At 32.6% G+C, this 14,760-nt stretch overlaps 1 protein-coding gene across 2 annotated transcripts in view; it reads left to right on the top strand.

Moving 5' to 3' along the window:
- Sesn3 (sestrin 3) overlaps positions 1 to 14,522 on the top strand; it is a 65,767-nt gene extending 51,245 nt beyond the window's left edge. The window contains exons 7-11 of one of the 2 annotated variants that reach the window (XM_071616633.1): positions 797 to 915; positions 1,697 to 1,887; positions 4,558 to 4,702; positions 6,466 to 6,576; positions 10,337 to 14,522. In XM_071616633.1, coding sequence (XP_071472734.1) covers positions 797 to 915; positions 1,697 to 1,887; positions 4,558 to 4,702; positions 6,466 to 6,552 — 542 coding nt within the window. In that variant the 3' untranslated portion in view covers positions 6,553 to 6,576; positions 10,337 to 14,522. Of the gene's footprint in view, positions 1 to 796; positions 916 to 1,696; positions 1,888 to 4,557; positions 4,703 to 6,465 lie in introns of both variants that reach the window. The other variant, XM_027951368.2, reaches the window with a different exon arrangement.
- The last annotated feature ends 238 nt before the right edge of the window (positions 14,523 to 14,760 follow it).

Here is a 14,760-nt window from a genome sequence, read left to right as displayed (position 1 = left end):
AATGAATGTTCACAAACTGAACCCTCCTGTTTAGCACCCAGTTGAATAAAAAAAATGATAGTGTCATTCAAAAGTCCATTCTCCCCTCCCTGGAGCTTCTTTCCTGACCCTTTTCCTTATAACATACCACATTGTAAGCTAAAAACAAACTTTATTGAACTGATTTTTACTGTGAATAGGTCAAGATGAAACAATATGTAATTTAAGCACAGTTAATCTAAAATCTAAATCTTAAATCTAAAATTAATTAAATTAATTAAAATTAATTAAATCTAAATTAATTAATTAATTAATTAATTAATTAATTTAGATTTAATTTAAAATTAATTAATTAATTTTAGATTTAAATTAATTAAATCTAAAATTAATTAAATAGTTAATCTTAAATCTAAAATGGTCTTGTACCTTCATCTCCTCTCCTTCGTCACATCCCCTTTATCACCTGGAGAGAACAAAAGGATGTTTAAACTTTATATTCACAGGCCCATCCTATCTTCCATTTCTAAATTAGTAAAATTAGTGTATTAGTCTTTTGCTACTATTGTTTAGACTTTTTAAATTTAGTCAATTTTTTGCCTGGATAACTAGAGTTAAATTTAATTCCCAGAATTTAGAAATGAAATTATATTCAAAACTTCAGCAGCAGATATTTTATATGAATTTAAGCCACATAGTCAATATTGTTACATCATAAATTAATGATAATGCTAAAAAGTAGTGGAAAATGGGGTTCGGTTTTATTATCTTATCCAAGTACAATATTCTTATGAACTGGATTGTTCATTATTTTCTCTAGATTTTGAAGATGACATGATTGTAACATCTGATGTCTCGCGGTACATTGAAGACCCTGGTTTTGGGTATGAAGACTTTGCGAGACGAGGAGAAGAACATTTGCCAACATTCCGAGCTCAGGTATAAGATGTCTTTAATTCAGAGTAGCCACTTTAACTGCCATTTTAACTATTAACTGTTGAAATATAAATAAATTGACTTCAAAATAAATTGGTCATTTGATAGTATCTATAAATCTTGGTATTTATCCTCCTTTTCAGTCTCATATAATTTGGTATCCCAATAAGTGAATATAGTTATTTTAGCATTTCCCCCCTAAGAAGGCAAAAGGAAACTATCTGCTTTATTTAGTTATTTTCATTATTACATGGTAGTTGTACATTGTTCATGTGTTTTTCTAAAGGAAGCAGGGAGGAAATCAAATGGTATGGTCATGTTTATATGTAAAAAGGTATTTTGTAATAAGATCATATACCAGCAGGCATGGGCTTAAGGGCACCCTCCCACTCCTGAAAATGTAGCCAACTATAGTTAGGTGAGTCCTAAAGAGAGTGTAGGTTTGAATTACACAGATTCTTTTATGCCTATTTTAGATGATTTCTATGCTAACAGTCCATGTAACAGTTTGGTGACATAGGGATATTCCAAGATCTTCGAGGATCCTTTCAGATTCAGGTATAGTGTGCATAGTACCTGATCATCAGAGGTGGCCAGAGTTCATTACTAACATGACAAACACTGGGCAAACATTCTGGCACTCCAATCTGCAAACCGTTGTGAAGGGTTCTTGTTAAAGCCATAGTGAAGCTGCAAACCTAGATCTGAATTAGCAGTATGCTCACTAACTAGCTTCAGTAGTTTAATTCAATAAAAACATATTGGATACATTTTGTTCACTTAGGACTACACCTGGGAAAATCATGGGTTCTCCCTGGTGAACAGACTTTATTCAGACATTGGACATCTTCTTGATGAGAAGTTTAGAATGGTCTACAATCTCACCTATAACACTATGGCCACCCATGAGGATGTTGACACAACCACACTGCGCAGAGCTTTATTTAACTATGTTCACTGTATGTTTGGAATCAGGTATGTTCTATGTGCATACAGTTTTATACTATTTTTAAGTGAAAATTCTGACATGAGTCTTATTTATGTCCCACTTTGTAATTATAGGATTCTGGGGAGAGAATAATATATGTGAACTTCTGATTTAAAAAAAATTCTGTTTTATAGAGAGCATTTTTCTTCATTTAAGTGTTGCAAATCTTAACAATGATGTACATATAAGGACAGCAGGAAGAATTTACTGAGGAAAGGAGAAACAGCATCAGTAATCACTGGGATAGGATAGAATCAGACTAAAGTTGAGAATCCTTCCTGGAAAATAGATTAGTTTTTTAAAAAATGTGTATTGTGTCCCTTTAGATCACTGTAATAAATTCTGTTTTTTTTTTAATTTATTTTTGAAGGAATGGTAATTGGGGCATAAGCAAAACTAGAATAGATTCTGTCCTCATAAAGCTTATGTAAGCTCACATAAGAATACTGAAATGAAACATATCAGTCAATATAAATTAAGGCTTCTAAGTTTAGGAAATTAGCATTGAGAAGATAGTGAGTAAATGAGGGAAGGAGATTGAATGGGCTAATCAAGAAAGCTCTATTTTGGAGAAGTGCTTTTTGGGGCTGAGTTTGGAAGGCTTTTTATGGAATAGATTTGCAGAAAAAAATTTGCAGTTATGAATACATTTAACTTGACTGTATAGTGTATCTTTTCTTATATATTATGTGAAAGCCTTTATGGAATGAAATTAGAATTCAATTTGTTAAGCTGAGTATTTTCTGTAATTTTAGCTAAAGGATCACAAAATTTCCCGATTAATCAACTAATAATGAAACATTCTATGTAAACAAACAAATAAACAAACAAACAAAAGAAAACCACTACAGGTTGAGCATCCTAAATCTGAAAATTTGACATCAAAATACTTTAAAATCCTAAACTTTTCATCTTATTAAAATTTGGGGGGTTTTAGAGAAATTGAGATTTCAGATTTTCTGATTAGGAATGTTTGATAAAGTCTATGCAAGTATACCAACATCTAAAAAACTTAGAACTCTGAAACATTTCTGATCCCAGTCATTTTGGAGCAGGGATTCTCATCCTGCATTATGATGGTATATAATAATTATGCTATTTGTCCATTGACTATCCTGAACAATAAATTATCAAAGAATTATCGTATGTTTAAACATATATATATATATATATATATATATATATATATATATATATACACACACACACACACACACACACACATAAAAATATACTATAGTGTATATATAATGTACACTATTATGTGGAAGAATATAGTATATATATATACATATAGTGTATATAATGTATATATATATATATACACACACACATAATATGTGTATATAAAGCATATGTAATATATAAAGGGGCACAATATACTTTTTTTTAACTAATCCATTTTCCAGGAAGGATTCTCAAATTTAGTCTTAATTCTATCCTATCTCCAATGATTACTGATGTTATATAAAACATACATACACACACATTATAGTTACACAGTTAAGAAAAATAAACACTAATAAAATTTAAGTCCAATAAATATTGATAGTATACAAGGCAATAAGTAACAAATGTTGTAATCATATTTAATCCGTTGGATGCTACTAAATGAAGTTTTTATGAAATCATCAAGATATCATTTATTTAAAGCAATACTTTGGATTTAAAAATATAGGAGATAAATTGCAAAAGCTTCCAGGACCACAGACCCCCTCCTATCTGTACCTGTGCCTATTCTTTCTGCTCTCTCTCTTCTGTTTCTGTGGATGACCTGTCTATGCTGCTGTGCACTTAGACACAAACTCCCACATCCTCTCACTTCTGAAGATCTCTGTCCTCACTTCTCCCTCCTCTCTCCCACATAGTCAGCTTTACTTTCCTGTATCTTTTCCAGCAGTATGGAACATGTTTCTCCCATCACTAAAGAAAATTCTTTCATCCTCCTTTTCCTTCTGGCTGCTACCTCATTTTTCTACTCCTATGCATAGCAGATTTCTTTGAAAAAAAAATTGCATTTACTGTCACCATTTTCTCATATCCCATTCTCTCTTGAACTTACACAGTTAGGCTTTTTCTCCTACCATGCCTACAAAACTATGCTTATTGAGGTTACCAATAACTTCTGCTAGCTACTTTCCGTGGTCAGTCTGCAATTATTATTTATCTGATTGTTCAGCAGCATATTAGATACATGATGACTCTGTCATCCTTGAAACACTTGACTCCAGCCTTAGGGCCTTTATGCTTGTTCCTTCTCCACCTTATGGTATTTGTTCAAATGTCAATCTCTCAGAGAAGCCATCCTGCCCACCCTATTTAAAATCATAACTTCTTTCCTCCTAGACCACAGATTTCATTTTCTCTGCCTAGCAGTTGTCACCATCTGTATACTACATGCTTTATCTTTTAAATTTTTTCCTCCATATAGAATTTGAAGTCAATGAGATCAGGGATTGATTTTTTTTTCTATGTTCATCAGCGAATCCCCAGTACCTAGAAAGGTTCAGGGCATATAGAAATCACTCGGCAAATATTTGTTAAATTAATTAATTAATGAGCTTAGTGGTAAATAGTTATTAGACAATCTTTCTACAACATTAGAAATTAAAAATTTTAATTGTATCATAATAAAGCTGTTGCCCTGTTGCTCATAGGTATGATGATTATGACTATGGGGAAGTTAACCAATTACTTGAACGAAGCCTGAAGGTTTACATTAAGACAGTAACCTGCTATCCCGAGAGAACTACAAAGCGCATGTATGATAGTTACTGGCGGCAGTTCAAACACTCAGAAAAGGTAAAGTTTCATGACAAAGCATTATACCATAGACAGATATTCAGTATAATAAGTAATGATTATGAAAAAATGACGCAAGTGCTGTACTAATAAATTTGTGCTTTTGAAATTGAAGTGGAATTATCTAGCATTTTATGTTTTTAAATTCAGAGTTATTGACTATTAACTAAATTTTAGTTGTATGCTTTGTCTATCATAGTGTCTAAAGTAAATTTTAGCATCAGTCTGTGATAGAGTGTATCTTTCAAATAGTGTCTTTAATGTCTTTAAAATATGAGAAACTATCTACCATTCTAACTTTCAATAAAAACCAAACCTACTAATAAGTTTTAGTGGTATAATTGTATCTTGACTCAGAAGCATATCCATTTAAAGATTCTTTAGCTAGCCACAAGAATTATTAGAACAATAGTTTATCATCTCAATTTAATAACTGGTATTTAAGTTATAGATAGACCCTTATTTATTTTTTATTTATTTACATGCTGTGCTGAGAATCGAACCCAGTGCCTCACACATGCTAGGCAAGCACTCTACCACTGAGCTACATCCCAGCCCATATAATCTGGTATTTTGATAATATAATATAGGACCTTTTAGACAAAATATTATTATATAAGAATATTTTTTGCAGGAAATATATAGGAATCATATTTAAGTTAAAACCTAATAAATGTTAAGGATTTTTAACCAACATTAAAATATAAAAAGCTAGCTTTAAGTATTAGGCCTTTTAATCCTTAAATCCAAGAGTCTCATTTATATCTATGTTTGAGAATAAGAAATATTTCTAGGGTTCCAACAGACACTAATTAGCTGTTATGACCTTGGCAAAGAAATATTATGACCTCAGTATCTGACAGATTTTTTTGAAGTCTTAAAGCCAGTCACACTCAGGTAATTGCCCATTTTATCTTCAGCATCTCTTGGTGGATCTTTATGCCCTGTTTATATGTTTGCAATAGCTTTTCCTCCTTTTCTAGATTCTAGATTCTATCTAGAAATTTTCTTTACTCATCAGGAAACTATATCCAACAATATATTCAACTGGTAGAAAGATATCAAAACATTATATTTCCTTATAGGACATTTTGAAAATTTGCATGTATTCATTTTAACTGTCAGCTGAGAAGTATTCCTAAAAGAAGTGCTTTTCACAATTTTACCTGAAAGACTCTAAGGAAACTATGCATAGCTAATAAATAACAGACAGTACATAGAAAAAGTGTCCAGCATCAAAGTTTCACTTTAAAAGTAAATACTGGTAAAATTTTGAAGAGCTTTTCATGGTGTGTGTGTGTGTTTGTGTGTGTGTGTGTGTGTGTGTATAAACATATATATATGCATATATAATATGTACACACATCATATATATATATAGATATATGATGTTAAAAATGTAGGGTTAATTTTTAGCCATGTCAAATTTTATGACTTGGAAGTATAATTTGTAGGAAAATTATAATTTATAAAAATTAGTTTTGTAATTGAAAAGGTTAATTGGCTTTACATAATGTATAGTCTTAACAAGAGTATAGAATTTTGTAGACATTATGGGTTGTTTTTACTATTTGCAGAACTATCTTTATAAATACACATTTGAATGTTACATTTGTATATGCATAGATATACCCAGGCATGTATGTTTGTATATAATCTCTATACACATAAAGAATGTTTGTAAATGTAATATGTGGGAAAAACCTTAAAGATTTTCCCTTTGTGTATTATGTTCACTAACCTGATAACATTTTCCTTTCCAGGTTCACGTAAATCTACTTTTAATGGAAGCAAGGATGCAAGCTGAACTGCTTTATGCCCTTCGGGCTATAACTCGGCATTTGACCTGAACCATTGACCAGGGAGAATGGCATGTGTGTAAAGACCTTTTCACATATGATTTACATCAGAAACTATTTGTGATATAGCATCAAAAATTATCCAATTCTCTAGTGTCAAAGATTAGTCGTTGGGTTTTTTGTTGTTGTTGTTGTTGTTTTTCTTTTTCCGGCTGTAATGTGCAATGATGTGTTTTATTTTTCTTGATGCTTAACATTACTAACAATTGCAAAAATAATACTGAGGAGCACTACTTTGCATTGTTTATAGTTGGATTTTTGGATACTGATCATAAATCATGAACCTGGTTTGTTAATGCTTAACTTCAATGCTTAGGGGTTTGTGTGTATGTATACTTTTTTCTTTGCCCCCCATTTTTTTAAATAAGGAAAAGCGCTTACAATCTGGTCAAGCTAATTTTTTTTCAGATATTGGAATTCAGCAAAGAATGACCTCCTCTGGCCATTCTAAAATTTTCATGTTGTGTCCTAAGTCTGGTGGAGGAAAAGCATGCGCTGTTGAACCAAGCTGCTCAATGGACACAAATTTGTGTCCCCAGGAAATTATTTGTCAGGCACTGCGTTTTTGTTTATTTGTTTGTTTGTTTTGGGGTTTGGTTGTTTTTTTTTCTGCTATTGGCGATAACGTGAAATGTGATACAGCCATTGTCCATAATTTAATGTGAAGTTAATCATGATGAATTCTATCGCATGCTACTGAAATGCCAAATTTAGCAATTTTCTTTCTCTTCTAAACCGGAAGTTTCAGTTTTCCATATCAGATGTATATATGAAAAGCAGAATTATGCACAATCCTTCCTATCACTGACAGTACTTCTCAGTCACCTTAAATAATCAGTGCTCACAGTGCTGCTCACAGTTCTTTCAGTTGGCACATATAAACCTGTACCCACACAAGACTGACCAAAAATTTTCTTTGCACATTTTCCTTTCTTATAGTTTTTTCTATATTATGGTAAGCAAAAGAAGGTTACATGCCTATATTTTTCCAATTAGGCTTTTAGAAATTGTTTCCATGATTTTCTTCCTATAATAGATTAAACATATTATTATTCAAAGGTTAAAAATTGTGTTTCTATGCATTAATGTGATTAAACAACAACAAAAAATGAGTGCAATATGTTCTAAGAAATACTCAACTTCCCCCTATTAAGTCACTGCAGAAGTGTCCTTTTAAACAGAGCCATAAAGAAATTTTGTGTAAATTTCTTTATTGAACTAGGCTTTTTTCAATTTTACCTTACTGGGGTTCAAAATGTTCTTTTAATAATGCCAAAGCATTTCTCTTCCCCAGAAAAATCTCTTTGGACAACTGGTTAAAAAAAGATGTCAAGTCATAGGGGAGGAATAAGCAGCCAAAAAGTCACATTTTTGCATTGGTTTATGTTGCTTATTAGACTATCTTCAGAGAGCACAACATTATGTGTTTATAGCTTTAATTTGTATTATGTTAATGAACCAGTGAAGTGCCTAAAGAGATGCTTACAACTATCCAGTAGGACACAACTGCACTGCTTAAACACTTTTTGGTTAATTAAGGGTGACTTGAATTTTACACATACATATTAGTTTTTAAAAAACATATTCATTTTTAATAGTAAATAATATAGCTAAAATTTTCCGTTATATTTCCCACAAAGATTTCAGTTTATATATACTTACTTATTTTATAGGACCTACTTTTTTCTCTCACGAAAGGATCATGGGGTAGTGTTTTGTTAAGTCACTTTCCCATTTCATTTGCCATCCTTCTCTGGTACAGTACATTAAGTTGCTTTGCTTTAGCTTTTGTTCCAGATAAGAAAACAAAGATGACTATACACTGTTAACATATAAGATAGTTTGCATTTTGGGATTCCAGGATCTTATTTGAAATCTTCCATGTGAGGAAAAAAAGTTACTAATATTTTTGAAGACAGGGTGGTTTATTTAAAGAGACTATTCAAAGAACTCACGCCAGATCTCTTGTGTTTTGTTTATTGCATATACCATATGTTGATTTTCTTCAATATCAAATTATATAGATACATATTAGCTGCAAGGAAAGTATTTAGGAGAATGGCAAAACACAGATGGCAGCATAAATGTTCATTAGATTTCCCTTACCTTAGGATTTTCAAGTTGAGGATATCTTTTATTCTTGTGTTTGTTTTCTTTTTAGAATCTTTTCAAGTAATAGCCCTATATTTTTGTGCAGGTGAATTGTATTACAGGAAGAAAAATGATTTTTATGTATTGAATAGAAAGAGAAATTCTCACAGGACACCAGATGAGCTTTAGACCAAAAGGGGAAACAAAGTTTAAATAACTAAAATGGCCACTTAATTTTTCCTTTTTACTTTTTCCCCAGAAATATAAGTAGTTAGAGGTTGGGTTATAGAAATATTAGTGCCTTTAATAGATCTTTTTCCTAGCAAAGTTTCTTTTTAGCTCAACATTGATCTGTCTTATTAATAATCAGGAAAATAAGTTGACTTGGAACTATAAACAGAAATAACATAATATATTAATAAACCTCAATGAACCAGCCTAGGGGAATTGACTAGTGAAGGTGCCAAAGCACCTGTTAGGATGCAGCATGCACAGCGTTCCAGGCTTGGCTCCCATCTGACCAAGAGTTTGCTGTCCACTCTCTTTATCCATTGCAAACTTGAAATTCTGATGCGGTTTTGCAGGGTGGTATTTTTTCAAAGTATTGAATTTACTATGTAGTAATTTATAGTGTAGTTTTTATATTAAAAATGTGATATTTTTAAAAAGAGATATCTGGTTCAATTGGTATAACGAAGTGATTATCTGATATGCTAATCTACACCTTGGGCTCACATTGTGCCAAACTTAAATGTGCAAATATATGTGAAAAAAAGCACATATGAATGTGAATTCTTTAATTACATGCTTATTATGTTAAAATCAGTCTAATAATCCACTTGTGTGTGCTTGAGTAATATCTACTTTGGAATTCCAAGTTTTCCAGCTTTGATGGTAACTCTTAATTTTTCAGATCACCTTAGGAAATATTAAAATGCCCCCCTCCTCCACCCATGTGAAATTAAACCTGTTCTTTAACCCCTTGACTATGGAAAGGTCCAGGCATGTGCCTCAGAACCTTCAGGTTAAGTTTCCTCAGGTGGGCTTGTGACAATAAAAGGGAAATGGGTTTTAGAGATGGGACTGCTTCACCTTTATGAACTAAGTATATTGTCTCAATCTCAGGAAGAATTTGTCCCACATGGGCTACTCTTTAAATCAAAGTTGGAAAACATGGAATCTGGGACAATTCCTTGGCTTTTAATTATGGTTTTAAACCCAAATAATGGCAGAGCAACACAGGGCTGTTTTTAGAACAGAAAACTCAAATGTAAAGTTTATTTAAAATATCATATAAAATTTGAACCAGAGCCCCTGTTTTATTTGTGCTTTAATGTCTCCTAAAGACTTTAAATACATCTAAAATCTAATTAATATTAGTAGGGCAACTTTTTCCTTTCCCACATTATGAAGTTTTCTTAATGAAAAACTTAGATTTCTGTGCCGCAGCAAAATAAATTTATCAGCAAACAAAGATCTGAACTTAAAATAGTTCACCATTTTTTAGTGGAGAGTGCATGCAAATATGGTGAGATTCTTTTTAAACACTAAAGACAATTCATCAGGGAAAATCACAAATTTCAGGGCATATGAGGCTTTTTGTTTTGTGTTATATTGCTTTAAAAAGAATTCTATATAATTTTTCTAAAAAGCAAGAGTTTAAGTTCTTCTTTTTATCTCATAGGTCTTTTTCATCTTAAATGCAAAGAAATGGTCTTACATGGAGTAAAAAGCACACAATAGTAATGCTGTACAAATAGCATAGTTCAACACCAAACTGAAAGACATGTGATTACTCTGCTCCCTGTTCAAATCAAGTTTTCTGCTTTTTAAATTTTTTTTTTTATTACTGGGGATTGAACCATTGACTTGCACATGCTATACAAGTATCCTATCATGAAGCTACATCCCTAGCCCTAGATTAAAGGTTTTAATCTTGGATTTTTGTTTTTTTGTTTTTGTGATGCTGGGGATTGAACCCAGGACCTCATATATGGCTAGGCAAGCACTCTGTTGCTGAGCCACACACCCCAGATTGAGTTTGAAATTATGTAATTTGTATAATCAGAACCCACTGTAGGTGGCCATCATCCTAAACTGTGTTTCCCTAATATACCTGTGTGGAGACTGAGAATCAAATTAAGTAGTCTTTCCTCAAAGCAGTACTGTAACCTGAATGTATTTATCTCAGTCAACAGAATTTAAATGCCCACTGTATGTGGAGCTTACTTCAGTGCTAATTTGGCATAGTCAGCAGTGTCTGCTCAGGTGATACCTAGAACAAAAATAGCCGGGGCAAAGTAGATTATGAGGTAGAGGTATATGTCGAGGCAGAACCCTGTGAGGAATGAATCGCTTTCAAAGATCACATGGAACATAAAGCTGACACTGTGGCTGTCCTCAGTGTTGTGTACCTAATACAAAGGAAACATTTCCCACATGGAGCTCCTACCTGCATTTAGCCCACCCTTTCCTGCCTGCTTTCTCATCCTCCAAGTGCCTCAACCTCTGTACATGCACTCTGCTCCCCTTTCCTCAGCCTATATTGGTCTGAATGCCTTTCACAATCCAAACCAAACATCACCAGCCACCTGCTGATAGTCACCAGCATTTACTTTTCTGAGTTACTTTTCTTCATTCATTAAGAAAATGGCTGTGTCTCAGTTCCCTCTAAATCCCTCATCCATCCATCTATATATACTTGGGCCAACTTTTGCCCTAGATGCCCTACCAGATGTTATGCAGCATCAAGTGTAATCTTGTCCACCCCATACTGTTTCTACCCTTTTCCCAGCTGCCAAAATATCTTGCTCTCCTCTACCTCATCCCCAAAGAGCCTATAAATTTAGAGTATCCAACCTTTTCATGGGTTCACTCTCTGTTGTTCAGTAATACTACTTCCATATTTTAAATAAATCATAAAAGACTTTTGCCTTCTATCAGAGTAGGAATCTTTATATTTATACATGATACAGAAATTGAACTATTTCTACCATACAGAATTTAGCATTTAGCAGGATTTTAAAGTGATTGAATTGCCATCCTAAACTTGGATCTATATTAGATAATGAATACTGATGTTAGACCAAGTTATTTGAATGTAAAGTTAAAATTATCTAGCAATCCAGACTGACCTGTAACCCTTTAGTGGAACAGGAAATTTCTGGCATACAAATAGGGTGGTTTTTCAGACATTTGTTTTATTGGTGGTGTTTGGGCCTTGACACATTTGTCATAAAAGGACATATGAAAAGAGGTATTTATACAGTCTGAGTGGAACACAGAAGACCATTTGATTTAATGTAGATAAAATCCCACAAGACTGGACACATGAGGGTTTGACCAGGACTTGCTGGGTTACGTTAATCCTATCCCCCATTCCTATCATTTAAAAAAGAGGAAATGCAGAGAGAGGGAAAATACAAATTCTCATAATATAATTTAAAAAAGAGGAAATGCAGAGAGGAGGAAACTGAAAATTCTCCTCCCGTTGATGTACATTCAGTATGGCTCACACTATAAAATGTGTGTTTCTAACATATAGGAAACAAGTTTCTAACATGGGGCATGTGTATCTACAGATGCTTATCTCATCTGAAGATGAACCCTATTTGAAAGTGTAGATTATTATGTTCTCTTGTGGTATTTGATGTTTTCCATCTCAATCATAAATAGCCCAACCTGGAAGCAGTGTCCAATAAATGCCCTAAGGACCCAGGAGTGAACTGGTGACCTAGTACAACTTGGAGACTGATAGAGTTGTTAAATCATGTGTCATAAAGTGTTCATTCTAGCTTTAACCTAACTATGACTGTACCACCATGAAGTACAGAACTAAAAAAGAAAAAAAAATATATAGGGGGGAAAAATAGAGTACCTAGTTCTTTTGAGTGCTTGTGGAACACTCTAAAATAATGCAGTGCATAACATAAAATAGCCTTTAGAACAAAGACTCCATTTTATAGTCATAGGACATCATCAAGAATTAGTAAGTCTTAAATATGATAAAATATAATTTTGGTATGTAAAATTTTGCTAAAAACAGTCTATTTTCTTGCACCCCTCAAGTTAGCCTCTTAAAAAAATGAATGTATAATTTCTACAGAAAGACTATTAAAGAAGGAGAGAGGATCTCCAGTCTTTAATGTTCAAATATTCTTCATGGATCCCAAATCATTAAGTGTATACATTATGATATAGAATAAAACTAATTACACATTTCTTTCTTAATCAGTCTTCACCATTTTCAACTGGATCTCCCAACTCTGATAAGAATCAAAAGATAGGATAAAGGAAATATAGCAGTTAGGTGGCCAAGGATTTTCCTTTGTAAAGTTGAGAAACAATTTTCTCCTTTATGAATTTTACTGGTTCTCTAAAATAAAAACTGAGTTAAACGGTACCCTTGTTCGCCAAGGAAAGTGATCCAAACTCTATTTCTAGTGCAAATATTTCCTTTGCATTCATATGTCTTCTCTGGAGAGAAAGTACAATTTTTCCCTTCCTCTTTCTCTTCACATTAACTCTTTTAACCCAAAATAAGATAGACAGTGAAAGCAAATCACAAGCCAGTTTGGCATCTTCTCAGTGCTTATAGAATATACACATCCACACACAGTCTGAGCAAGGTAAACAAGAACCCTGTCAGGTCACCTTGGAATGCGGCCTTGCCACTTGGATTAGTTCCTTCAAACCTGAAAACAACTTTCCTGGTCATGGAAGAACTGGATGTATCCTTTAACTTATGAAATAGAATTTGAACTTGAAAACTCTTTTTATTAATCCTGATTTTGCAAGGCAGCTACATAATGAATGTATATATTAAGACTTTGTAGCTGAATTGCACATGAAATCAGATTGCCAACTTCTTGACTTTTCAATTATAGGCATCATTTTATCCTTAAGTTGTGAGCGATATATGTAGCATGCTGTGAAACGTCTATTATAGTTCTTTAATTCATCAGTATTAATACAGAATTATCCTTTGCGTTCCTTGGTACTTTTTATTCAGTGTAATCAAAAGCTGTGATGTTTTGCCTTTGTAGTCCTGTGCTTTGTTACTGTAATTTTTTTTTCTACGAAGCACGTGACTTTGGACTAATGTTAAGGCGGATGATATGATCTTTAAGACTGCTAATATATATATATACACATATATATATATATATATATATATATATATATATATATATATATATCAGTCTCTTACTCTATAAGGATTTAAATTAGAATAAGCTTTTATCAAATAGATCATTGATGCAGTTTAGGATTCACGCAAGTTTCAGTGTCAAATGGCAGTCTTATATTTATAGTTTCAATTCTGAAAATAGAAAATTTAATAAAACAGCCACTTTAAACTTGTTCTGGCAAACCAGACCCTGCTGTAGATATAGTCTAAGGTAGTTAACCATATAAGCCTTTTCAACTCTTAAATGCCACATGAGTCAGCAGTTAAGGAGATTTTAGAACCCATGAAAGCTTTTTGTATGTATAACTAGGTTTTATTTTTTTTATGTTGCTGATTTTACAATTCTGACTAAAGCTGACCTGAATGGGTCAGTTTATAATATTCTAGTGCTTTAATGCCTCTTTTTGTTTTTTTATTTTTTGTTTTTCGAGGGATGGGTAATATTATTTGAACAGATGTGGAAGGAACTGTTAGTGAGTCAAGACAAACACATTTGAAATAAAGGAATTGTGTATTAACATGTTAACAATTCATAACTGCACTTTTTATGACATTTTGAAAATCTATTTATAGGTACAGAACAATGGGTTTTGTTAAACTGTATCACATTTATACTTGCAGAAATTTATTTCATTGTTATTAGTAGGAATTTTATTGGTTCAATAAAATTGGCAAAACTGAACCCAATTATTTTCTTTCTTTCTTTATATTATTAAAGTAGCATTTTCACCTAGGTTTGTTTCTCCTTGATCATTGAAACATGCCTTCTGAAAGACATCAGAATTGTAGGACTCATTATTTTCCCTGACCCATACTTTTCTTATGACATTTCTTCTTTTTTTCTTTCTTTCTTTTTAGTACAAGGGATTGAATTCGGGGGCACTCAACCACTGAGCCACATCTCAGCCCTATTTTGTGTT

Source organism: Marmota flaviventris, chromosome 9, assembly GCF_047511675.1.
Source record: "Marmota flaviventris isolate mMarFla1 chromosome 9, mMarFla1.hap1, whole genome shotgun sequence".
NCBI lineage: Eukaryota > Metazoa > Chordata > Mammalia > Rodentia > Sciuridae > Marmota > Marmota flaviventris.
This window is presented reverse-complemented; position numbering and strand designations above follow the sequence as displayed.